General features: G+C 43.7%; 1 protein-coding gene across 1 annotated transcript in view; it reads left to right on the forward strand.

Moving 5' to 3' along the window:
* Window positions 1–257: 257 nt before the first annotated feature.
* T265_05785 (hypothetical protein) overlaps window positions 258–27356 on the forward strand; it is a gene marked incomplete at both ends in the record, with an annotated part of 31980 nt that continues 4881 nt past the window's right edge. Inside the window, 14 exons of the mRNA XM_009170879.1 lie at window positions 258–454; window positions 2581–2729; window positions 4651–4812; window positions 6771–7125; window positions 7902–8003; window positions 9167–9711; window positions 10230–10291; window positions 12202–12751; window positions 15145–15238; window positions 16092–16275; window positions 18549–18895; window positions 21013–21137; window positions 22400–22492; window positions 26370–26491. Of these exons, the coding sequence (XP_009169143.1) occupies window positions 2637–2729; window positions 4651–4812; window positions 6771–7125; window positions 7902–8003; window positions 9167–9711; window positions 10230–10291; window positions 12202–12751; window positions 15145–15238; window positions 16092–16275; window positions 18549–18895; window positions 21013–21137; window positions 22400–22492; window positions 26370–26491 (2834 nt within the window). The remainder of the gene's footprint in view (window positions 455–2580; window positions 2730–4650; window positions 4813–6770; window positions 7126–7901; window positions 8004–9166; window positions 9712–10229; window positions 10292–12201; window positions 12752–15144; window positions 15239–16091; window positions 16276–18548; window positions 18896–21012; window positions 21138–22399; window positions 22493–26369; window positions 26492–27356) is intronic.

The raw sequence follows: 27356 nt of genomic DNA on the forward strand, positions 1-27356 counted from the left end.
GGTTGGGATAGAAGGTCATTGTCTACCTGGTCGGTCGCGAGCTTAATCTCCTCTCCGTCCAGCCTCATTCACTGCTTCTATCGCCTGTCATCGATGATGACCTATTGCTTTTCTCCGTTACATGACACCTTCCATTTCATCCATAATTTACCATTGTATTTCATCCTGTCCAGGTTCATGCAGAAACCAACCTTCGAGAAGTCCGAGGAGGGTTCCGTAAGTTGTGCATAGTTGATCCCAAGGTTTTTTAGTCGGCGGAATTTTTCTCGAGAGATGGAATTTTTCATCTAGAGCCTCTACAGGCCTTCAGGTAGTTAACTCACAGTCAGTTCCCAAAATTCCAGACCGACCGCACCTCTCACGAACTTCCAAGTGTCCGGGAGCTTCCTCATTGCAGCGACAGTAAAGAACACGTTATTACGACTCAATGTGGCCTCTCCGTCCAAATTATCAGGTGTGGTGAACTTCTCCCTACTTGTTTATCACCGCGTCATTCGGAACATTATTCATTTCTGCACTGTATGTTCGTGGTATTTGGTCTACCTGCACTTAATATCTGCACTATTGTGGAGTATTCAATACTGTTACTGAGCTTGAGAGATGTACTTGTACTTATCTGTCTCTCCTTCAGCGAGTGAAGTTCTGTAGTCGATCCTAGTGGCAAGCCTGGTTTCACTTTTTAGCCGCACTGTTTGTCACTGTGTCCGACTTTTTGTTAGCCGAGGTCCGCAAGAAATGATGGAACAGTCCCGCTTTTATCGACGCACTGTGAAAATGTGCTCACTTCATCGCTGTTCGGATGTATGGGAATGTGCTTGTACCTGTTTCCCTTCTCTTTATTCTTCAGTAGTATTCTCTCTCATAGTTGTATGGCGGTCAAGAGCAAGTAGTTCACACTGTTTGTACACTGTTTGCTATAATGCTGAGGAAGGTAAGGTCACTGCAGCTGCAAATGGTGTCATAGCCTAGACGACCATTATAGAGGTTCGTCACGTTGCAGATGTATTTTTGCGCTACATATATGCAATCGTGTTAAACGTACGGGGCGTTTAAAACACTACGCACATACTGAAATAGACTCGGGGGGAGATGGTTCAGTGGTTAGAGTGCGAATTTACCTACCAGAAGGTCCGTGGTTCGAACCCGACCTCTGCTTCTCAACTTTCCTTGTCTAGGCTTGGGCAACCTGGCAGTATCCCAGCCCTCGTGCTTCCTTTGGGTGGCATGGCAGCTAAGGACCGAAAGGGTGTTAGGGCTGAACGATTATCATCTTTACTGAAGCAGAGTTCGTGATGAAGGCTATACAATATTTGGCTCATCATATTTGGGTGAATCGTTCACAATTATTGACGAATTAGATAACTGAACCATTAATGGGGGAATTTTCGGTGCATGTGTTGTGACACATTTAGCACATACGGAGTTACAACCTTAGTGTATAAAGTCATTGGGTTTGAGAATGTTTACTACTCACCTTGTAGCCTAACGCATAGGTTTCTTTATTGAAAATGCTGAGGATGTCACTCCAGAACTTCATATTCACAGACGTGTAATTTTTATGCATTTTTAAATGTGATTTGATGAGCCTCATGGAACTCATCTTTAGTTTCCGAAACGCTTATTTCGCAACAGAAATGCTGGTCTGTTTGTGTGTATTGTGGGCTCGCACCAGAAATAGTAAGAACACCAGTTGTGGGGCGTAGAGTCAACTGTTTGAATGGGTGGAAAGAGCTACCTGAAAAAGGGTAAAATTAGCACTGGGAAACAAAGTACCTGAATGGAACGAATGTTCAAATTCCAGGGCAATAGTATTGGCTGTATACAAATTCTAAAAATCATCAGTATCCAATGTGAACAAAGAGGTACCTTCGAAAGCAGTAGGGACGGCAAGCAACGCAGGTACAAGCATGTTTCTCACTAAACTGAACAAAGGAAAAGAAATGTGTTTTAATGCGGGCCGAAAAATTCTGTCCTTTGGTGGGTACGACGGATTTTAGCGCAGTAGGGTTTACAGTGGGGACAACATTCACTACTTGACCCAACAATTATGATGGTTTTGATTGTAATACGGGAGCAGTGAAGTTGAACACTAGAGTGCAGCAGTTTGGCCCCTATTAGCTTATCAGAGATGTCTCACTTCACGACCCGGCTCTTCGCCTGACAACTGCTTTTCCATGGACCGCTGTATTCACATACTAATACGTGGTAATACAAGAAAATCAGACCCGGGCCCGGTAATTGGGTGTGAGAAGTACACTGCTCGCGTGTCTGGTGCCCGGAGTGCAAATCCAATATACGACTGAGACTGTGCGGATAGTGGGTTCTGCTAACTCTGTATAGTCCTTCTCCGAGTAGTAAACAACCAAATTCACTCTTTCTGAATGCACTGTTCATATTAAAACACTCGCCTATTAGTGTAGCTCTCCAAAATATACAATTCATTGATTACATTCCTTACTGGTGAATCGTGTCTTATTAGCGGGCACATCAATCCACTGGCAACACTTTGTAAAGAGAATAACCGCGTTTATCAGGCGGGAATAGATTCAACCTATTTTTCACATCTTCCCTTTCTTCCAGAAATAGAAATCAGTCGCGTTTCCGATGACAGGGTTCACAATCTCTTTTTGGATCCCATGGGTTGGCATACAATTATCAGCATGCAATCCGGGGTGAACTTCTACACTAATCGTGGGATGAAAAAAGTGCGGCCGATCATCAAATCCAAGGTAGATCAGTTGCATGTCAACTGCTGCATTGGTTGGAATTCTCGGCCACTTCTGGAATTGGGTTCACACTATGCAAACTGAGTTGGGATATATTATTTTTAAACCGTGTGTTGCACTGTCCTATGGGGTATGTTCTTAGATATGCCACCTAGCTTTTTCTGTTTCTTTCCGGTTCTGCAAGGTTTACCGTCTGGAGTAAACGCCTTGTTTTTAAACCCGCTTACCTCGAAACAATAACGGCTCCCAATGTGGAAGAAGAGGCCCCACTAACTGAGTGCTAATGGTGACCTAATTGTTCATGAGTACTTGTTGGACCTGTGCAATAAGTAAGGTGGCCTTTATTTAAACATTCTTCTCTCTGTCCTGGTATCATTTCAAGAGTAAGACTGGTAAAATGAGAGCGATATGGATATGGGATTCATTATGTCATCCCCTCCTACCAAAGTCCCAATAGCAGTAAATATCTAGGAATAAATTTTCCGCGAGAGGCGATTGTCGGCTGGAGTCTCTTTTGTGTCCATTTGGTAGCTTTTGGCCTTATTTCCATCTGTTGATGATTAATCCTCTCCAACTCAGTGTCACAGCAGGTTAATCTGCTGTGTGTTTCATACTGAGCCTGTGGAATTCCCTTGGATGATAACCATACTGACGTCCGAATGGAGAGAATACCGGAATGCTAGACGAGTCTGAAGCTTATTTTTCAATGCATTTTACTCTTATGGCATTTTATGGTCCTTTGACCAGACGCTGTAGTTCAGTTAATCGAAAATCTCGTGTGCTGTGTAGCCTTATGTAAAGTTGTCCGCAATCCACACGTCACAAACTCATTCAGTTCAGTCAAGTCAGCCATTGGTAACAACTTTTGGTCGGCTCATCTGTTAGATCTGTAAACGCCTGTGTGGTCGACACCGGGTACCTTGGGAAACAAATGAAGTCATGAGAGAATGCGTACTGCTGGCGATTCCCAAGAAGGCCGAAAGGGTTATCGATTATCTCCAAGTGAAGTGACTTTACTGGAAAATTCTACGTAATACTGTTTGTTGAAGGGTAGAAACCACGACTCGCACCACAACTCAGGACGGTTATCGCTGTAAAAGTCATCAAGTCGTCAGTGTGAATATAGCATAAGGCTTATAGCTGGCTATCCTGCAGATCGTGATCTTAGGGTTTTTGACAGTGTTCGGTTGACGGACACCAGCCCAAATTCTTGGCATTCTCCTGCCTGCCCTATCGTTCCTAGCTTATCTAAACTAACCAAAAACCTGGCATGTGATACCTACGTTGCCGTCAGAACCTCAAAGCTTGACTTGATTTTTTTACTTACTTCCCTGACCCGAGAACCTCAACATCGAGAGTAAAACGCCATTCGACGATAACTTTTACCTCTTGTGCCGGATTTTATCTGGTTAGTGCCTTTCCACTCTAGCCGTGCGCTGATGCTCCAGGCGTTTTGTTGTGGAGTTGAGCGATACATGTACAGTCCTGGCTATGTTGTCCGCTCTCAAGCCATGCCAGTCAACCTATAGCTCCGTCATTCCCGAAATTACTGCCTTAGGCTTATAGCGGTCGATTCCAAAAGTTGTCACAAGAACAGTTCCATGTGTTTTGGACTGAAGAAAAAACTATCGTGATTAAAACCCAGCAGGCTGAGAATCGCGATCATTGAATGATTACCCACTTAACCAGATGTGGTTACCTTGCTTTTCGTGACTACTCATGCCGAGGTCGAGCAGCTACCGCAAATCACTGCAAAACACTTCTCCACATTTGGATTTCTTTGTACTCCCATTTATCATCAGCACTCTTCCATGTTCTTGGAGTTCTTGGTGTTGTAGCGTTAACTCAATGGCTCAGCTTCTTACCGACTAATTCTGTCACATACTCAGCTTCCACTTTACTGACTTTTCAACATATTTTGCAGGAACTGTTGTTCGATTCTGTAGCCTGGAACCAGCACAACTCAAACGAGTCATCTACACAAGAAATTCTTATCGGAACTAACGACGGTCTGATTTTTGAAACAATTTTAACCAGTGATGAAGGTCGATTTATTACAAACACCACGGAGCAATACTGGCGACAGGTAAGAATCCGGTTGTTTGTTTCTGGTAACCCACGCACTTGTACTGTACGAATTCGTGCTCAGCCACGCTCCTATCAGCGTAGAATTTTTTTTCGCATCATCACTTATCCCTCTTTTCGTTACAAGGAAGAAGTAGCTCCATTATTTGAGGCTCTTGTGACAATGATAGGCATCACTAAACATGCAACGAAACATACGAGTTTAGCTAAAACGGAGAAAAGCGAACAGTCTTTGAGCAGTTCTTAGCTGTGGATGTTTGGACAAATAGCATAAACCTTGAACTTTCGAAGATTTCAACAACTTGGAGAAACAAAAAGTGGGAAGAATTCGAAGGTGAAGAGTTGGGATGAAATCAAGCAACAAGAGACTGAAACTTGGTGAGTCGAACGACTAAAGCAATGGGACGGTATAGATCACTTCACTGGAGCATTTGCAACGACAGCAGTAAAATGAATAAAGCGATGCAGCGTCACGATCGGAAATGAGATAATCGGTCAGAGTAGAGGACTCTGTTAAATGCCTAATTTCCCTGTGTTAACTGTCTAGTAGTGAAAAACCTCTGTTAGCTGCGTCGCTCCATATGTGACAATTATATTGAATCCTGGAACGAACTTTAGATTCGTGTGAAAAAGTGGAATAACGTGATGACGTAAAAGCAGACCAACAATTCTTAAAGCCCCTATTGTAGTTAATTTCATATTCAGGGTTTAATTGAGGTTGTTGGTAAACAGTGGACGAAGAAGCGAACGTTTCCAGAGGGTCAGAATCAAGACATGTTGGAAAGTTTGTATGGAGAAAAAAGAGTATTTAGGTCCGGTAGGAGTGAAAATAGCTACGCTCAACAAGCTTCTCTGTCCGATACATGGTTCGAGTTGGACAGTTGTAGATGGGCGTGGTCTCCTTCCACTTAATGCTGGTCGAAATGTGTGATTATTTTGGTTTAGGAAAGACATTTCCTGTTGGGGCTAAGTGCTCTGTGGATGACATTTTCCACGCCCCTGGAAATTTTTTATCGGAATGAAAGGGTGCCCCATAACAGAAAATTGCTTCACAGAAATCATTTCCTTCAAAGAAGATATAGCATGCTGAGGTGAACCGCTTCTTGTAAGGGAAGTACTGTTTCCCCTTTATACAAAGTGAGCACCCAGCGAACGCGTGTTCGTTCTTTCGACGATTTTCAGTGTCGTATTGCCTTTGGAAGTCGGAAACTCATCATGTGTGGCGTAATATTAGTCATATTTTCATTCCCAAATGGCTTTCACTCTGATCTCCAGACTACGTGATTCACCTTTGTTGAGGTTTTTAGGTGAATTATTAAGCTCAATGGCCGATGGTGTGCTCTTCTCAAACTTGAAGGCTGTGGCCTGTTTCACCGCATCATCTTTTTTGTATTCACATCTGTTACCATTAGATCGACTTCGGTCAGATCATCCAGAAAGCATTCATAGGTGTGTGCTGAAAAACGATGACAGTGCCTGAGTAACAGGATTTTGGCGGCTAACTTTGAATGTGAGCACTCGGTTAACCTATACAAGCTCGTCATCATCGTGCTTAGCGAGACTCCAGCGACTCCACTTGTTCGCTGAACAGAAGTCTAATAACGGAGACTGCTCTGACAGTGGTACCCTTAATTTATCTTTTGGACCGAAACAGTCTAACTTGATTCATGTTGTCGCGCTTTTCAGATACCAGTTCGTCAGTTTACATGCAAATGAAACCATGGTGAATGCATGTGCTTTGGTTACTGCGAACTGGCTACCACTGGTGGCTGCGCACTTCATCCTGGACTACGCGAAAACTCAATTGTCGCCTGTCTCTTCGTGCACTTTTCCGATGAATATTTCCCAGTTTGAAGAACTGTGGTCTCTTAGTTTTAAATGTATCCTCTGGTGCTGCCCTAAGCTTACATAGATTCGTTTGCTGTCGGTCACCCTGTCTTTTTGATACATTATTTCCAGGTAGCTAACCTTGGACACAGTGTGACGGGTTTGGAGGTTGTCCGTCATCCCCCGGGATCCGCTTGCGTTTTGGTTGGAGAGCCTCAGCGGTGTGTGATTCTCGCCACAACACCAAGCCGCCTATATCAGTTTGCTGGGTGGATCAATACCAGCTCTACAACCACCCTACTATCTCAGCTCGCTTCTGGAAGTCCTCCCTCATCTACGGGCACGCATCTGTCTGCCAACTTGGGTTTGCCGGCTATGAACGATTATCCCCAAACTTCTGGTGTTTCTGCGACACCTACATTATTTCCGAACTATGCACCAGGATTGTATTATAATGTGTTCAATCCGGAGGAGAAATTGCCCGCAGGTCAGTTCTTGGGGCGGTGATTGTCAGGTATAGGTTTGCAGTTTTTCCCCTCAAAAGCTTGTCTTTTAAGACCAAACCCCTCAATATTCCTGTAGAATAATCTAAACATGTTTTCTTGCATTGCGATGGAAACGTTCATGAGAACCCGGAACGGTGAACGCCTCATCATCTACAGAATACAGGTGTTTTTGTTATATCCAATAACCATTTAATCGCACTGTCGAATAGGTGCATTGGTTTTTGTGAAGATACTGGAAAATCCTTCATATCAGGCGGTTTCAGATCATACTACAGATATTACCTTTCCAAAATTACCTATCACCACACCCACTCAGAACTCCGAGAAGCAAGTCTATAGATTCGCATCATCAGGCAGTACGTCCCTCCTTTCTCACAATATCACTGTAACATATGCTCCGAAATCTGTTGTCATGGTTGGGAATTCCTGAATATGACTTACTAGTCCAACGAGATCTCTTCGGGTGGTGCAAACATTTACGGGCTTACCATTTTCTTTACAGATTATGCTGAATTCACATCGGTGAATTTCGGGTTGGAGAAAATACCTGTTTTTCGAGATGGCTACCCCACAGTGAACCTTGCTCTTCGAGGTCCATAAACTTACTATATAAGCCATCTATGCTAAAATGCTGGCCGTGCAAATGAAAACAAATCGTTTTTCATCCTACTTCCCGCTCCGGGAAGTAATGCTTTCGGTTGCTGTGACAGCTGCGCTCTCAGTTTTGGATAACCAGTGTTTTATATTCCTTTTTCAGGTTCCAAAGTCACTGAATTCCCCCATAGCTTTGGCTACAGCGATTTGAAACTGTACAAATTTCCTGGCGATGAGCTTCCAAGTCGGTTTGCCTGGATGACCGGTTAGTCGAACAATTTTTTAATTTTTTTCAAAGAATGGGAGTAACAGGCTTACCGACTTTTTGCTTGCAAAAGTCATTCAAAAAGTTTGCTGGCATTGTACGTCCATATCTAAGTGCACGTCACTTAAAGTATTTCAGTTTAGACTTATGGACGAAAAACCCCCTTATGATTGACTGCTCTAAATTCAGCAGTTCACTTTTTTACACATAACTTATCTACAATTGAGGAGGAGGTCCACTATGGGGGGTTATTAGTGCAAAGTACGAATAAAAACATCGAGAAGGATTCACAAATACGTCGGTCGTTGATTTTCATTACACGAGTATTTGCTGTTTTGTTGTCTTCGTTTGGAGGTCGCACTAATCGCAGCGACTGATCGCAGGTAGCTGCCATTAGTCCGCCAATATTGCTTTCACGTCTTACTCTTTCACATTTTCTCAGTCCTGATTGTGATGTTTTACTCCCGGATAACTTCGTTCACGTGGTAAGTTCTACTTACTTCAGTGATCTGACAGATGGAACTTCCGATCGGTTCATCAAGGTTCGGGCAACTCTCGCCTGAAACCGTCATGCGGTGATGAACAGATGTCACTCTTCCACTGAACGACTTTTCACGAACTGTCTTATTGTACGGATACGACTCGTGGCCTGTGTGACTCAGGGTATTTAGGAACTAATCGATTTTTGTACCGATGCGTGCAAAACCCCCACTCGTTGTGAGAGCAAAACGTCAGCAGTGGTGAATTTCGCCATCTTGTGTTTGTTATAGTTAACTGATTCCGTCTTTTGAGTTATATCCCAAAAATATCGAGTCGCGCTGGTTTGACCTATGCAGATTTAATTGCAGTTTACTTCAAAGAACACTCTTGGCACCTACTGGATCTAACTGAAAACGAGCACCGGATACTGAACTGCGAACGTGGCGAAAACGCCTGATGATGAATTTTTATAGGACAAATCTCGTCTCCTCTGCGTTACTACATTGTGATTTGCCCTAAATTGGATTACAAAGCCATCTGAGTTAACAGCGGCACCACTTTTGCTGTGTAGCAATACACCTTCCCTTTGAATGTGATGTTTCACTTGTTGATTGACACACATATAGTTTCACGAGGTGGTTCGGACTTTGTAAATCGCCCTTCTATCCACTTTTGTTGTCAAGGTCCGGGAATCTATTTCGGTCATTTGAAAACAGAACAACTAAATTTACCCCCCTTTTCGATGCCGCCGTCGGAGGTCGGGGCAGCTGACTCTTCGCTGTCTGCTGTGGACGACCCTACTGATCGTTCGTCGAACCGTGTTACAATGAATGGCCAGAATACTACACAACCTCGCGATGTGTTTGCTGGTAGGGTTGTCAACTTGTTTCGAAAGACGAAACTCCTACCTTATCCGGTGATCCGAATGCTAGAGCACACTGGAGTGCCTCTGGGAATCTGTCTTACTGCCTTTCATGTCATTGTTGCTTATGCCGATCGGGTAAAGGCAGTCAATATCCTGGATGACCAAACTGTTTTCTCTATGCCAATCACGCCCGAATTGAACGGAGGACGCGCGCTGGGTGTTTGCAGAGATCCCTCTTCCAGCATTGTGTGGTTTTTCAGTAATCAGGGTGTAGCCCTTCTGAATATACGGAACGAAACATGCAGGGTCTGGCAAATCTACTTAGATCGAATGTTGTTCGATGAAGCTCGGAAATTTTGTCAGGTTAGTGATACTGTGCTTTGCATTGAGAAAATTTCAAGTTAGATTATTAGTGTCGTCCCTGTCCAGTCCGTCATTTCCACCACATCTTTCATTGATGGACACCTATTACAAAACATTTGGTAACTAAATGGTGAATTTACTACCGCACAATGTTTCACTTGATACAAATGTCCCGTCGGCTAATTGAGTAACTTACCAGGCCGATCGAGTTTTATCGGAGATCGTGGAATGGCTCATTTTGGCTTATGGACTTATAGGGCTTGGTATGCGGGATGCGGACCGCTTAAGCTCGAATGGTGGCCTTGCGAACGATTAGAATACTCAGACAGGCCTTATTTCCTTTGATCACTTCCGATCGTTCGCCTGACTGTGGCGTGGGATTCGCATCTCTCGTAGCGAGGGTCGGATACTTTGCCATTTTCCCCCTAATCATCCTCAGTGTTCCACCTTATGCAGCAAGACTGCTATGCTTCCTTCTTAAGAGCAAGATATGCTTCATTTTCTATCCTTACATACAGACAGAATCGCAGTTGGACACGGTGAACATGAGGGAAGCCGAACATTGTTTCAGTCATGGGGAGTAAGTCGTCTGTTTGCGCGATGGCTGTACGATTTAGTACGGATACTTTTCCGGAGGTTTGCTCTACTTTCCATCTTGTTTTCATGCGGACTCAGATTTCTTTTCATGGCATAAATCATACCGGTGATAACAGACTACTAATTCTTATCGGGAAGAAGATTATGATCGTAATCAAAGGGTAGCTGTAGCGTTGTTCATTCGTCAGTGTTTGGTTCACGGATATACGACTTGTTGGTGGAAAGGTTGCTATGCGTGCCTATCATACATGGCTCATTGCACGTAATCTGAACTGAGAATCACCGGTGAGTTGAGTCTGATTTGTTCTCCCCTGAGATAAAGTTTCCCCTTGAAAGGTCATCTTCAGATGATAAGATTCCTCTAAAGGGACAGCTTCTGGCTTCTTTCATGAAGATTATGTGAGATTTTAGGATCTTGCTGCGACCAGTACCGCCCAAATATTGAAGTAAATTTTGGTACAATTTTCCCCTCCACTTGTATGAAAGCCGGTGCTAGATTCAAATATGTGTGCATGTGCAAACCCAATTTGATTTGCGTACTTTGATGAATTCATTTTTATGATGTGCATTTACTCATGTGGTACTGATGATCAAATTTCACCTACTGAATTGGGATTAATGACCATGATTTTGCACTCGGTATTGGTCGATTTGAAAACCAAAGTCTGCCCGATTTCCTGCCAGTCAAATCCATTTGGTCTTTGTCTGCGAAATCTCAAAGTCAGATGTGTAGGGCACCAACAAATGGAGGCGCGTAAAATGACGGGCACCACAACTTCGTCTTACCGCTGTCACGTAAGCTTTTTAGACCAGAACTTCGTTCATGATTTGGCGCGACTACGTACTGGGATATAGCGGAATAGGTGAGATAAGTGGATATGTTTTTCGAGCTAGCTTCGTTCAAGAACCAGGGAACCTGTAACCTCGAAAATTTGGCCGTCTCTTCATGTGGTCACAGAAGAATCCGTAACGAGAAACCCGTTTCTACTTAACGACTGGAAGCATCAGCCGTACTTTGTTATGAATATCTGTTGACCGTGTCAGACTTTCCCGGCTATTCGTAGTCATCAGTCCTCTTAGAGGGCATGATAAGTGGCAATCAGTTTGCTTCGAATTCGGCTGAACATGTATGTCTTCTATCCGTTTTGGTGAATGTCTATGTGGCGATGTGTCCAGATCACCAAAACCTCAACTGTGTAAGGCTCTTTACAATGTCAGTCTCAACAGCACCAACTCCCTGAGTCCTAATAAGCAATTAAGGAGTCGTGACTGAGGTTTTCGGAATGCGACCGTGCCACTACAAATCCTTGACGCGTTAATTTTTGACGTTTGATGGGCGTCCTCCGGAATTTTTTTCAATAAACTAGACGATTAGATGGAGAACACTACTCATAAGGTTCCTGAAAGCTCTTTGATAGTAACCTTATGTATTGCATTATCTCGAATATCGTATCAGCGGAATGGTGAGTCAGCCTTGTACAGCACATTTAGTTAACGAACATAAACGACGGATTCAGTTGCATCCACTTGAGTCTTCTTTAGAAGCCAATTTAACGTGGAATGCAGTTCGTGGATGTGAATGACCAGTTGAGTGCTCTGAAGGAGAACCACTAGCAAATACAACCAATTGGCGCAGAAACGACCAAAGTTTTGTTGCTGAGAGTACCATGAGGCCCGAAAAATCTGGGATTTTTTCTATATGCATAGTCCGCACTTATTTTCCAATCACATATAGGATCATTTTAGTAAGAAAACTTGGTGTGGCCGCACCTGTTTTCCTAACCAACTTCTTCACTAGCTTCCTAAATGCAAACACTCCGACTACTTCCTTCAATTTAGGACTTTTATTCCTTGCTTAATACTTGTCAATCGAATTCTCTTCTCGTTTAATAGCTTCATGAACTCCGCAAAACTCTTTGCCCGTACGTCTGTTCCTTTCGAGGAGGTAGCATTGCGTTTTAGTCAGCTGTCCTTGATGCAACAACAAGCTTGCCGTGCCAGCTCACCCCCGGTTCTTCAAGGTTTAGCCGTGAAAGATGATCTCGATGTCATGGATGCCATTATTCACGGGTCCGATGAGGCGAAAAAATCCTCCAAGCTGCCACTTCTAAATGGCAGTAAATCCGTGACCGAACTCACCATCTCTGCTTCGGCACCATTGAAAACACTTGTTTCAACGAAATTACAGCAATTGATCGAACAGAAGTCAGTGCCATTAACAGGCAATGCCGGCATTCCATCGGCGAAGCAATCTGCACCCACCAAACACACTTCCATATCGGGGCAAATTACTCTCCTTTCTCTGTGGTTAGCTGAACTCCTGATTACGGAGATCAGCTTCTTTCGTGATCGCCTGGAAAAGCATGATTCCTCACAGGATGGCTCACGTTTGGAGACGGCTTCTGAAGAATTCCGGCGTTTGTTGGCCACTCCCGAAGTTCTGGTGAGTATGTACGTCGTTCAGTACCCTGCTAGTGTGGTTCCCATCAGGATACCTAGAAAACGCATTCGGAACTGTTAACCTTCCAAATTATGTTTCATCAGTCGCAAATGTGGAGCACTCTATAGTTATTCGTAAAGGTGTGGTAGCGGAAACCGAACATCGAACTCCCCTCAGGTTTTATGTAAGAAGTCAGGGTGGGGTCAGTTCTATGTTACGCAGTTAGCCTGAGTCATTACATTCTGCGTTGCGCTCTGAATGGTGATACCCTCTAGTCTTCCCTGGGTAACAGAATGCTGAATGCTTGAGAAGGGTCAACGATGTAACTCGTCCCAATGATGTGTCTCACAGCTGATGACTCCCAGGTTCTGTCACCCCATTTCAGCTCCTAAAAGTTAACTGCATGGTTCTTAGCAACTTTTCTGGAATGACTTCGTCGTCCCACTGAAAAGGACATTCACGCATTCTACCCAGGTATGCACTGCTGCAACAGAAAGTGAAATGATCTTTGACGCCAACAACCAAAGTTATCTGGTTGTAGGAATCAGGCATAGCTTAGTAGCCGGAAAAGTCGTCCGTGTACCGTTATTAGTAGTGTGGTCGACAGATACAACAAGGCTTCCTAGGACCAGTGCACATCAGATCCTATGGTGTATTCGGTCCATTCTGAAGAACCATGAACTTTTTCTAGTAACTGTTTGCAATCAATGGCCTTCAACGAGGCCCGTTCAGTCAGTTGGCCAAGCCGCAATATATTCCTCACCTTTACTAAATCTCGCTTACGCACCCAATGTGGCTTGACGGTATACCCTTCATCGGAAGTTCGAGTCGTCAAAACATTTAAGAAAACTAAACTTTCATTTGATTCAACTCTATCGGACGCTGACAAGTTGGGGGAATATTGTTCATCCACAGTCCCTGATGTAGAGTTGATGGCTTGAGGTGTTATCACACAGCTGCTCTTCGGTCCTTGTCAGGAAAATATCCACCAAGACCGCGCCCATTGTGCATCCCATAGAAACATTTTCAGTTTATCTGTACGTAGTTGCTTCAAAAGCGAAACGAATGTGCAGGGCTGTATAAAGATTTCCACTAATTCAGCTGTTATACCCAGTGAGGCGCCTGCGTGGTAATAGTGTCACAAAAGTAAACAAGTGTCACCCCCTAGTGGGGATTAGTGAACAAGGAACCAGCGTCAGTGAGAAATATTTTGATGAACTCTGAAGTATCCGGAAAATTTTGAGGCAATTACTTGTGACGGCTTTCAATGTATGTATACGACCTTAGTTTTGGGCATGTTTTTCAAACATATAGGTAGGCTGCAACAAGTGCTACTGAGTGCTAGGCGCTTTTGCTCAATCATAAGCGTGGCGTATTTACCACAGTAGTTTGATGTAAAAACGTACGTAGTACATTCCTTTGTGGTGTGCTTCTTGCCTTGCCTGGGATGTTTTATGCTGGTCAGCAGATTAGGTTACTGTTATCATTGGGTTCCGGCTGCTCAGTGAACGGTTCTTCGTGTATTTTGATTCCCTCGTGTACTGGGATGGCTGTTGGGCAGTTACCTTATTTTTGTGTCGTTGGTTGGGATCTCGTCATTCAAGGTCTGGATTTACCTAACCATGGGTGGTGTATCGTGGCATCAGTAAATTTGAAACATTTTGGTCTCAAAACTGATATTAGATTGCGCAGCTGCTTCTCCCGTATGTTGCCTATCGGGTAGTGAGGAGTGTCGCGGCTTTTTCCGGCCCCATTTTACTCGGGATCAGTGTCGGTACAGAATAACACCGTTTGCCGAGCCGGATTTGTGGCAGATGTGAACAAAGGGAACAGCACGAAGGGAAGCAGCTGAAAAGTATGAAGTGAGTTGTGGTTCAGTAGAGATATTGTTGGTGTCATTCGCTTTTTATGCTTAGATTTCGGAGACTTTGCGCTTTTTCGTTGTCATCGAACATTCAGTCGATATAGCTGAGTTGTTAATGTGCAAACTTACTGACGGGAAGGTTCGTACTCAACCTCTGCATCTAAACTGCTCCTGTCCAGGCTTGGGCAACCTGACAGTATCTCAGCTCTTGTGCTTCCGCCAGGTAGCATGACAGCCAGGCACCGAAAGGGTAACAGCTAAATTATTTTTGGAGTATTTTTTGTAGCATTCGGTTTCAGTGGCATCCTTTCTGCTATTTCGCGCCCAGATTATCTGACTGTATTCCTGTTTTGGCTGTTGTCTTATTTGCGATAATTTCTTTTCAAATAAATCTTATTGTTTATGAAAACCAAACAGCCACCGTCGTTTTGGGGAACATTACCCCGTATTCTCATCACATCGTTGTACCTGCGTAATAAGTACTTTAACGTTTACACTGCTTCCCTCTTACTTTCTGACTGTATTTTTCAAGGCTATTCTACCAGATGCCAAAGATCTACTGTACGATCTTATCGAAAGCCATGGAGGTGATGCAGAAATTGTGTTTCTGGCAGAACTTTTGGGCGGTAGGTCGATCTACAACGATAATTCGTTCCCTTTTTATTCATCTATTGTAGGGACCCGAGATTCTACTGCTAGGACAGAGGCTTTTGGGGACACCGAAGTCTTGAAGGCATTCGTATTTCTCGAACTAATTGGTTGGATGTATACCCAACTACTAGAAGGAGTAACACAACATTTGAAGCGGCCTTTTACTGCTGGGTTCATCGGAAGCACTCAGTCAGAAAATCAGCTTAGGAGTTAGGTGAACAAGATCGATTGTTTTTACTGCTTCAGTCAATGTCGGTTACTTAACCGCTATCGAATATCGAATTGTCGAACAATAAACTTTTACTTCCCCTTGTCATTTTTGCTAGTGATTCACTCAACAATATTCTGCACACCCTGCCAGAACTGCTCCACTTAATCCACAATGCAGCCGTTGTTCCTGTTGTCAAACTAGTAATTCAAGACTATTCGATCCGGACAGGAACCTCCAGTGAATCTAGTCAATCATTAATGTTTCCGGGTTATGCAATTCCATTTATTCTTTCAAAATAAATAACGTACAAGGATGTGCAAAAATAGCCTTAGGTTAGAGGTTGCGGTCTCCGGTTTCGCATGGCGACTGGATGTTTATCAACGGAAATTTCGATTTGCCATCAAATTGTACAGTCGATAATGGCTTTTCGCTCATATTTGAAGTTAAGGTTGACCCTCGAAGTCAGGCTCTTCAAAATGGTTCTTAGTAGCTGGGAGAAATGAAGCAGTTACCAATAACCTCCGTGGTCACTTTTTATGGACAACCCCCAATTTTAAGTCCTTCCGGGTGCCACAGATTCGCTGAGAGTTTTTTACGCTACTGCTCTTCTGATTTAGACCACCCACGCCTGGTTACTCACTACATGCGTTTGGGCATGCACAAGGACGCGCTACGAACACTTGGTGCTAGCTCAAGGTGCATATCCCTGGTTTACGAATACTCGACGACCTTAGCACTTAGCTGTCCAGAGGATGTTGTTACCGTGTGGTTACGATTGGGTAAACTTCTTGATCCAGTCAAGTAAGTCCCTTCTAGAACTGTGGTTTGAAATTTCCAATGCAAACGGAATATTCTCATTCGTATCCCTTACAGTATTCCTTTGTTTGATTATGTGCTAACGTGTGCTTTTTTTCGGGAGTAAAACATACTGCGGGGACTAGGTTTTGTGGCAAGCCTGAATATTCTTTGCCTTCCAAAACTTGAGTTGCGCAAGACGCAACAGCATAAGGTGAATTCAACTGCATCTCATCTGTTAACCGAACGCTGAATTAGTATCCGAAATCTTTGAATGTTTGCGTTATTGAAACTAGAGTGTTCATGTGGATTAACTGATGATCCTTTGCTAGCTCCGTATGTCTGAATATCATGCTAATGTAAACTCACTGGTAACCCTACCATCAATTTTGACTAGGGCTCGCAGACTCAAAGGAACACAAATAACCATCAATTGCCCAGCAGATCAAAGGCGTCCGTGAACTTGCGAAATTTCTAATATTTAATTTGCTGATTAGCACATCTGTTGGAAGCGTCGCACTTTAGGTGTTGTACGTTGACTGGACTTTTTTTGCAATAGGTCCCACTTCTTGATGCATAAGCCTCGAGGATCACAGTCATCTAGTTAACGACCTGTTGACGCGATGTAATTCACAATACGTAAGACGTTTGACTGTTGCTCTCAAACCGCACTAAGGCTCGTCTTCTGCTGCCCTCAAACCAATGAGGTTTCAGATAAATACTGTCAGATTTTGATGTCTCATCCAATAAAGCTGAAAAACGGTAGCACGGTATGGGCAAAATGAATGATGTAGGCCTAGTTCAACGTCCAATGCAGTAAAGTCAAACAAGTGTTTAAATGCAAGCAAACTACTTAGATTGACACACCAGACCAGCCTATGCGATAAAATAGTGCTGGAGGTTTCATACCTAGGGAGAGGTAACAAACGGATTAGTCCATCTTTCTCAGCGGTCAACTATCAACGTAGGCGATACACCATGTACGTATCTACCCTCCTGCGATGAATTCCACACATGTCAGAGCACCACCCGCGCTACCCACGTCCTGCTTTAGTCCAGTCTCTACAACAGCCGTTCGTGACGTTTCAGGTCATTTTGACGTGAGATAGACATCTCGTCCCCAAATCAAACCTCAATTTGCTTGATGTGTGAGGCGAAAAACAAGCCAAAACACAATAAGTGACGTCCCGTCCTTGGCTGAGTGCAGTCTCGTATCTGTCCAGTTTGTGAAATGACATTGAAGTTATTTAACTGGTGACCCCATTCATGGAACTATTCATCTTTAATCGAAAAACTCAAGGTCGACGCTCCTCCCAAAACTTTCGGACAAAAGTCAAGGTCGTGCGTCTTAGGAAAGCCTGAGAGTCAATCGAAAACCTACGAGTTGTTGGCCAAAGTATTTGGGGCGAATCGTCTAAAGTAAAGAACCTATTAGGAACCGCGTACTCAAACCCAGAGGAAGATTATTCGTCTGGTGAAGTACCCCTTCTCGGACTAGAAAAAAATATGGAACTTATCCTAAATCTAAGTAATACTACATCGCTCAGTAATTTTCCTGGAATTTTTTACTGCATTCATCTGATGGTTCTCTTAGGGGCATCCATGAACAGTTTTGTAGTGTACGTAGATTGATACCTTCATATCTTCATTAGATTGCGACGTAGTCTCAATTAGGGGCGAGATGGCTCAGTGGTTAGAGGGCGACTTTACCAAGCGAAAGTTCTGTGGTTCGAATCCGACCTCTGCCTCTCGACTTCACCTGTCTAGGCTTGAACAACCTGGCAGTATCCCAGCTCTCGTGCTTCCTTTGGGTGGCGTGGCAGCTACGCACCGAAAGTGTTACAGCTGAACGAATTGCTTTTTTATTAGTATCAAATTAGACAATAACTCGAAGTATGGACAATTTAGGTGTCTCCGAATGGTGCACCTTATGAAGTGGTAGTGGCGTAATACTACTTTTGTCATGGTTCTGTTTTCCCCGTAGTGGTGCATCGTAATTTCTTTCATGTTTACACTCGTTCATCTTTTTTTGTTAATGGTAGTTGTTATAAGGGACATATCCCAGCACAGACTGAAATCCATATTGTTTCTTACTACGCGATTTCTAGTTTTCCTCTTGAATCCATGTAGAATGTATCTCACAATCTTCGCAACTTTCATCAACGTTTCACTTACGGACTAGAATACTTACCTCCGATTGGTTACCAAGCCATTCTTAAACCATGACTTGACTTCTCAACCCAAACTTTTTCCAATGGATAGAATACTTATTGTTTCAGACTGCTACCAGCTATCATGTTGCTACCATCCAAGCATGCGATGCGGTATCTTCAGACTGCAGTCGAACGGTACGCCTGTACCGATCAAGCTGTTCATCATCTGCTCATCTCTTTGTGTGCGGAAGCATCATCTCCCTTGTCCAATCAAGCGCCAGAATCTGCCGATTCAAAAGACTACCTAATGTCATATTTGGAATCCGCTAGCGCTCATGCCTTGAACATGGTCGATGCTGCTGGTCATTCTCAGTTCAGTTTGCAAGAGCTGATGTCCACCACATTGTCCTCCGAAGCATCTGACGAGCCGAATTCGCTGCTTATGGGTTTCGACACTTCCTTCATGCAATCTTGTGAGTACGGATCTATTAACTTGTTGTGCACTGTGGTCTGTCTGCAAGCTTGTTAGGTTAGTGCTATGCAACCGCGTAGTTTTTCCGGGTCTCCCAGATATAATTCCACTGAAATGAAGTTAAATCTTGATAAAGATTTTCGAGTGCAATTGTTTAAATTCTTCATAAAAACTGTCTAGGTACCTTTCTCAGGTTTGTCTCACTTATAGGACAAAATTTCCAATAAAACTCCTAATGCTCCTCTATGGATAACTTCCTTGTGGTTTTTGGATTGGCATTCTATCTTTAACAGCGGACTCGTGGCGCTTCTGAGGAAAACGCATCCTTTTATCAGCACCCACTGTACAAACACGTGGAACACAGTGGCATAATGTCCAAGTGCGGCTACTAGGTTCCTTTTATCCGAGCAGTCGTGTGCACGATAGATTTATACAGCTGTTTCAACCAATCACCGGCACCCAACCCAATTGTGGATCACACAGGGTTCCTATGCGCTGGATGGTGGATGATACCGTCAGCTTCCTACGTTTGTGGGATCATGAACGATTTGGACACCCACCGAAGTGGGCAATGTGATATGAAGTCTCCTAACTCCCCTTATACTACAATTTAGCGTTGGGTTACTGGTTGGTACTGGTTTTTTTTAGCTCATCACTACCCTAGCGACAAGTCTAATATACACTAGACCATAGACTTGGATTTTAGAATTTAAATGAGAGAAGTAGGTTGCTTTGGCTCCCAAGACGTTATCCCCCGTGCGTTTCATTCTGGTTAGGATCCGTGATACGGATATAGTATCCGGTTACGTGACGCCTCACTATGTTGTCACTGACTACTTCTTATTGCGTCAACCCTCGTCCTCTCCGCAGTCAGTATCGGCTTAAAAGACAAAACTTCTAGTGAGCCCCTTTTACCCGAGGTTAACGGACGCCAGACCCAATAGTTACCCTAACAAGCTATAACTTTGATCGCTCGAATCATGACTTAATTGAGAACTTTCAATAAATTTCACTCATGTTAATTTTTTAAGTGGTGCGTAACCAGTCGGCCAAATAGTCGACTACCGTTATCATCACACGTCAGCAACTGTCCCTAACTTCCCATTGAACGACCTCCCTACGATCTAATCCCGGAAATTTGGATTTCGTTCATCATCTGCTATATGAGTTCACATGAAGCTTGCATGCAGTACAGCTTATGAACGGTGAATATAGAAGATTCCTCCCAACAATTGGTAACCCTCTTAGGGGGTCTTTTAACAACCAGATTGTTTCCTCACTGGTAGAAAAAACTCCTAGAGAACATAATCGGGAATTTTTCGCCAGTATTAGATGCCTTTTGATTGTTATCCAGAGTGATCACATAGTTCGATTTAAATTATGTGGTAGGCTACTACGCACCATCCCTAAGCTACCTAGGAAGAACTGCGGGGAGCTACCTTAAAGGAAGCTTGTTGCTGCTGTTTGTTGTGCGTACCCACTGACCGGAGGAACGAGACTAATGAGGCAAGCTCATTTCGACTGGCCTATTGATTTCTGTAGTAAGTGGCGTGAACGCCAGTTTCATTCGGCTCCCGGGTGAATTTCCGGAGCCCGATGGTCATAGTGACGGTGCTTTCCAAACGATCTCTGCAAGGTCAGTGCACTCGGTCGTGTAGAGGCTAAACGTTCCCTCAAACCGGGTGGCCTCGGCGATTTTCTTCGTACTAGGATACCAAACTCGCTTCATGTGGGATCTCAGTTGCAAACTAGCGTTTGTGCTGCGGCGTTTCCGATAAGCGACGCAAGCCGTACTGTCCCAGTGTCCAGGGTGACAGGTACACTGGAAGTCCTCGGCTATTTTGCGGGACCGAAAGTGGGAACACGTGCATATGGTGGTGGGTTCAGGTATGCAAGGATTACGTTGTCAGTCATCCACACACTGACATCAGTTAACTTTTTACTGACAGATAAGCTCACTTTTCAACTACCCCTTGATAAAATTCGTTTCAGCGTTTTTAATTTTCGGGCATAATAGTAAGGATGATAGTTTTTCGGACTTATCGTTATTATCTAATTGAAGATTCGTAAAGGTCTTCTGTATATTGAACGTCTTCCACTATTCCCGTTGCACTACAGCTCTCCCCTATGATCCTGGCTTCGTACTTCGCACTTGCAAAGAGACCGGTCACCTGCAGGGGACAGTGTTCATTCTCAAATTACTGGGTATGCATCAACAAGCCCTTCAAACTGCGATTGACTCGGTAGGTCGACGATTTATTTTTGACATATTATCGTCTCCTCTGAAGGGACTACGTAGAGAAATCGACCAAAAGTGCTATTATGTGAAAGAATTTTAAAATGTATTTCTAAGGGCCAAACTTACATGATCTTCTGAGGACTGGCTCCTTCAGAGAGACGCAACTATGCATTGAGGCTTGTGTTCACCACAATTCCATTTTCACGTTTCCATTTACTACATTACGCATAGGACAATATTCCGTTGGCAAAGGCGATCGCGCAAAACGAGGCTTTAAATGTGGAAACAAGGCGACAACTATGGATGATCATAGGCAAGTGATAATCGTTTTTTATACTTTTTTCCGGCAGTCTGGTGTAAACAATCCAAAACCACTCAGGGGCGCCCGTGGAAGAGATCAATGTCGGTGATGTGGAATATAAATGACTTGAGTGCGCTGCTTGGTTTGTTTGTTTGCCCAGCCTGACATCTGAATTGTGTTCGTTTCGTCGCCGATAGAGGAAACATCGTCAGTGCGCTGACGGTTTCCCTAGTCGTTAAGTGTCCATGCTAGTTTTTTGTCGTTGGCAAAGGCGATCGCGCAAAACGAGGCTTTAAATGTGGAAACAAGGCGACAACTATGGATGATCATAGGCAAGTGATAATCGTTTTTTATACTTTTTTCCGGCAGTCTGGTGTAAACAATCCAAAACCACTCAGGGGCGCCCGTGGAAGAGATCAATGTCGGTGATGTGGAATATAAATGACTTGAGTGCGCTGCTTGGTTTGTTTGTTTGCCCAGCCTGACATCTGAATTGTGTTCGTTTCGTCGCCGATAGAGGAAACATCGTCAGTGCACTGACGGTTTCCCTAGTCGTTAAGTGTCCATGCTACAGTTTTTTGTGGATAGGTAAATAAATACTCATTTTTCTACTCCAGATCACACAGTAAGAAACAAATATGTAATAATTCATTTATTAATTTTCAAAGTTACTACTTTATACAGTTATGACAACTAGATTGTTGTGTCGTTGATGGTAGCACGTCTGTGCAGGCATGCATTCTATATGATTTTGACGTCTTCGACCATGTTCACTGATCCTTAAGGTGGATCATGGGAATGCGGTGTTCCAGGAACTAAGACCTGATTTGTCAAAGCATTCCAGCGTATACAATTGCTAAATGTGTGTGCATTTGCGTTGCTTCGGATAAGCCACCTTCTGTCTCCAATCATATTCGTTTCATTCTTAAGCTCGACATGTGATTGGCAAACAAAGCAACATGCAGGAGGCCACCAGTCTGCTGCGTGAATGTCCTTTGCTGAAGTTGGAAGATTTACTCCCCTACTTCCATGATTTCGTCACGATAGATCAGTTCAAAGTAAGTTCTTTTGCATCTTGTACATTGAGCACGTCTATGATAGCACCTATCTGGACAGGTCGTAACTGCCCGAGTCTCGGAAATGTTATTTTAATCAAATTAGTGTTCTTATGAAGAGTTAGAATGCTTCTTAAGATTCAGTAAGAAGGCTTTGTGCCTGTTATATCAACAGTAAACCCATTTCTATTTCGATCATATTTCACTGAAACACCTACATACTTTAGCATGCAGTTTATTGTCACTCCGTCCTGCCATCAATGTACTGTCGAAACCTTTCTAAAGTATACTAAAAGTTTTATTCAGTGTTAGGCACCTGTTTTACCATATTTTTTCCGACTGAAACTGGGCACCATAGATCGGATTGCATGGCACGTTCAGGTCACCAGTACCACTCACTAATCATTGAGATCAAATCAAAGGCTGTAGAATAATGTCTGTATAAATTTATTTCAGGGACGCCAGAGAAATTCGTTCAAATCTTCTTTGTCGTAGTCCCGAGTTGTTAAAGTCGTTGACAGCTTAAGCCGTGCATATTTTTCGCTGTTAGGGGAATAACTATCTCAGGCTGGTGTTGTTCGTTGAGTTGAGCAAGTTGGCTGCTTGGGTGTCGTCGAGTAACACCTGCTGACCTAATTGCCACGTGGTGAAACGAGCATTTCTCAAATGTTTTACGGATCAGTGCGGTCCGGTTGTTACTTCAAATTGAATGGCCTCTATGACTAGCTCTGTGGATTTGGTTCTCGTTTAATTTGCTCACAGATCGGTATGAAGTGTATTATGGCAGTGCTCCTCTGACTGACGGGCTTGCTATTCAGCTCGCCCTCTGACTGACGGGCTTGCTATTCAGCTCATCTGTGTCTATCCCCTCCCAACCTGGCAACCAACTCTCAGCTATAATTGCTACCGCTGTCTACGTGTGATAACTGCCTAAATCGGGCGGTGCCCCCTACCCCCCAACCTGGCGGGCTAAACTGGGTGAAGGCAGCCACGTCGGTTTAGCCCACTGGATAGCACATGAATGCACTTGGAGCGGGTCGGGCGAATGAGACCAGGTTTTTTATCCAACAGCTATAATGGCGCTTCCCTTCAACTTCTCCTCACGTCTTCGATGTTACTTTGCTGGTTGAGCTGAGTTGTGTAGAGGCTAGGCCTGCACTGTCGAAAAAGCGAAGAATATCAACAGCGCGTCATAACTGTCGCAACTCCATGCTGTGGGTTCCCCGAAAAGCGATCCACCTGGCTTTCGGCCAGCACCGCAGATGAAAAGATTACGAGCTCAATAAACGAAGCATTCTCACGTTGGATGTTGGAATGTGTGGATCAGTATTGCTCGTCGCAATCCGTGCGTCACCACCGCAGCCTTCACGTGTACCATGTAGACATCGCTTGTTGATCCGAAGTTCGGCTTTTCGGTCCCGCCATGAGATATTCTTTCGTACGCAAACCATAAGTTGATCACTTACTCAACGCAGTGGCCCGTATCATAAACCAGGGATTGATAGAATGTTTGGCTGATGGGTGGATGCCGATGGATGTGATTGCCCCCTGTCTCTTGAAAATCGACTTTTTCTTCAGATACCGCTGTATTGGATGCTCTTCATCAGTTTTTATAAAACCACTTTCACCAGTTACTCATTGTCACCGCCGACAATGGCTTGAATAGTCAACCTTTCTTCGCTACAGTGAATGACTGTGTAGCACGATGTGTTACAGTGTGAGTAACTCCTGTGGACTTTTGAGTGATTCGGATGATAATCGCCTAAAGGCTTTTAGCCTCCGGTCGCCTAATAAACCTCAGCTTACATCTGGAACACCATTTCCGATCAGACAGTAATAATCTTAATTTGCGCGATATAGTATGATATACGAGTTTGAATACCTTCTTGATACTGGAAGCCCAGTCTATACTCGAGACCAGAGACTCCCAAAAAGTATATGCGGATATCGGTGGTGATACTAAGCAGTTTATATGTGGCCAGAATGGTCCTTCATGTCCCTTTATTCATTTTATTCTTTTGGAAGCATAATTGTCTAACAATACTGATATATCTAAAATCAAAGTAGGAACCGTTTATACTAGGCTTCTGCACGTTCTCCCGGTTTTATTCACACAAGCGTCATAATCCGTTGCTATTTTATTGTGTTTCTATGTCAAATGCCCTTGTTAACAGAAAGAAACATGGCTCCCTTAAACAGATCCATTACAGTGTTCAGTCGGGGCGAGAAAAATGTTACCAGTATCCTGTGCAATAATTCGCCGCACTACTTGGCAACTTCTTATGCTGTTTTCTGACTCATAGCTATCAAACGAAACTTCATGTGTTGAAGACATGATGATTAACCCTGTTCTCACACTTTGACAACTTAAGCCGATTGTCCCGGGCCGAATTCGGCTCGGGTTGTATTAAAAATCTCATAAAACTTCGCATTTTGTTGAATATTAGTGAGCTGAATTATACTGGGTTGTAGACTTCAGTTTGTTCTGCTCCAGTCTGAACAAATGAGCTAGTTTACGATCTGTCACAGCTGTCTTTTTTGTTATACTTTTCGGGAGAACATCTCTCTTGAAGAAACGCTCGTCCATAAATTCGACTTACGCAAACAGCACACGTTACGAATCGGCCTCGTTTCCCGAATTGCCCGAAACCACCCTATTGTTTTGCAAAGGATGGTGACAATGTTACTATTTTACTTGCGAATAATCATTTAGCCGCAAAATCCTACACTAACCCAATGCAGGCGAAACTTTGGAACAGCATACCGTAGAACGCTGTGGTGTGGTTTGTAAATGTGGTACTCGCATTCCACGTGGTGGAAAAGGTTTTTGTCCAATGCATATCAACTTCCGTCCAGATTGCTTAGACAGAAAATGCCAGTAGATCCCGGAGGCCTAACGAAAGCTTCTTACCCAGGTAGCTTTTTAAACGACAAGTTTCACAGGTGCTTTTGATGCAGCTTCTGGGCGTCATATTTTAAATTGGTCAGTGTTAGGGAAAAGTTGCGGTAGGAACTGTATCAAGTCACTTTCCTCAATGTGGTATTGACGAAGGGCGAAATGTAACAACGATGTTAGTGACGAAACCTCTACCATGTAGCAGCGATCGGAAGTGTTCACTGAGAGCCTATTCACCTATGGGCAAATGAGCGCAGACTCACTAGCTCATCTTGTAGAGACATGCGCGCGCATAAAACAAGCAAAGAGAACCCCGGCGAAAGCACACTGAAAACGGATTAGGCCAATCCAAACGGAACTGCTTCATCTGTGTCTAGTCAACTCACCCCAGAAAATCGTACAAGTGAACGAAGACCGACGGGAGAACAGAACAAAACAACTTTGAGTGTTTTTAAGTAAGCCTTGATATTTTAAAGCGTTTCGTTCTCAGAATCAGGAAAGTTGAGTGAATGTGAGGTGATTTTTTTTTAAATGGCGAACTTCAGTAATCTGATTGGATCACTCTCCTCGTTAAGACCTCAGACTATCTGTGACTTTTCATCTCTGCAGTTATCGCTATCCTCCCTACTGCTGGGAATTAAGCAGTAGATAAGAATGCCCAATAGGAGCTACGTCGTTAGCGTATCGTTTGGTAGCCTATGTCCTACAATAGGTTGTCGGACTCAACCTAGATGCATTTGGAGTCACTCATCTCATTCCCCTCAAATATACATTACCTAACAGCTTACTGTCCTCCAAAAAAGTAGCGTGGAATAAGTGAGAATAGACCCGCGCCTACTGTCCTCTACTTACCAAGGACTGTTGTGCTTGAGAGGACTGCTCAAAGTGTAGCTGCTTTTTCAAACATTTTTGACAAGATATAATCCTTTTTGCTGCAGATTCTGGCCGGGTTCATCCGATCCACCCTATTTTTTTCAATTTCAGGATGCTATTTGTGCCTCATTGGACTCTTATCACCAAAGAATTGGTGAGGTGAAGCGAGAAATGCATGTGACAATGCGGAGCACCAATGTACTACGAAAGCAACTAGACACTCTGCGGTACCGGTGAGTATGTTTGTGTTTGATTCCGTACCATTCGTTTGAATTGAAAATAGGGATTTGACAGGCCGGAATTTGAGAGACGACGGTACGTTGTTAAACCGTTACTCGGTCTGCCACTTCTGTTGGCATTGTGCTGTAAATATGGATCGAATTTGAGGTCGATGGAACTCCAATCCAAGTAAAGATAATGAAATTGTCGGGAAGGTGGACATCCAGTTCCTTTGGTCATGCACCAGTTACGAGCGGCTATGGTGTATGGAACCAAACCTCTGGAATGATGGCCCAGTACAACTGTCATCTCTTGTTTAGCGACGCTATCTAAAGGCTCTCAAGCGGAACGTCAAGTGATATTGCGGTGACATTCTGGAAAGCTCATCTCCGCTTTTATTATTGATGCAGTTGAGTGTTCTTGTCGCTAAGTCCATGGACCATCCAAAACAATGACCATGTGAGCTGCACTTATACGGGATAACAGCTAATGAATACACAGAATATGAACACATCATTACTATCTAAAGTGGACCCTTCACGCTGTGTCACACGAACTCGGTAAATAAAGAAAGGTCGTTTGCAATGAAATTGCCCACAATGCAACAGCCTGATGCTACACGGAGATCTATCAATAAATAACTGACTTTGAGCTTGGAAGTCGGCGTTGAGGAATAAAATGGACGAGGAAAACCGGCAACCGGGAGAGGTATTTGTGTTCCGGATGTCCCGATTCTCTCATTCTGGCGTCATCCACGAAAGATTGAGAGGCGCTTGTGCATGAGGTCATAAGTTTGATACATAGTGTGTAGCAAACTCTAGAAGAAGAACCGCCCTCGACTGTTTTTTGAAAGTGCCAAAACAGAATGCTGGAATATAA

The sequence above is a fragment of the Opisthorchis viverrini genome, assembly GCF_000715545.1.
Source record: "Opisthorchis viverrini unplaced genomic scaffold opera_v5_114, whole genome shotgun sequence".
NCBI lineage: Eukaryota > Metazoa > Platyhelminthes > Trematoda > Opisthorchiida > Opisthorchiidae > Opisthorchis > Opisthorchis viverrini.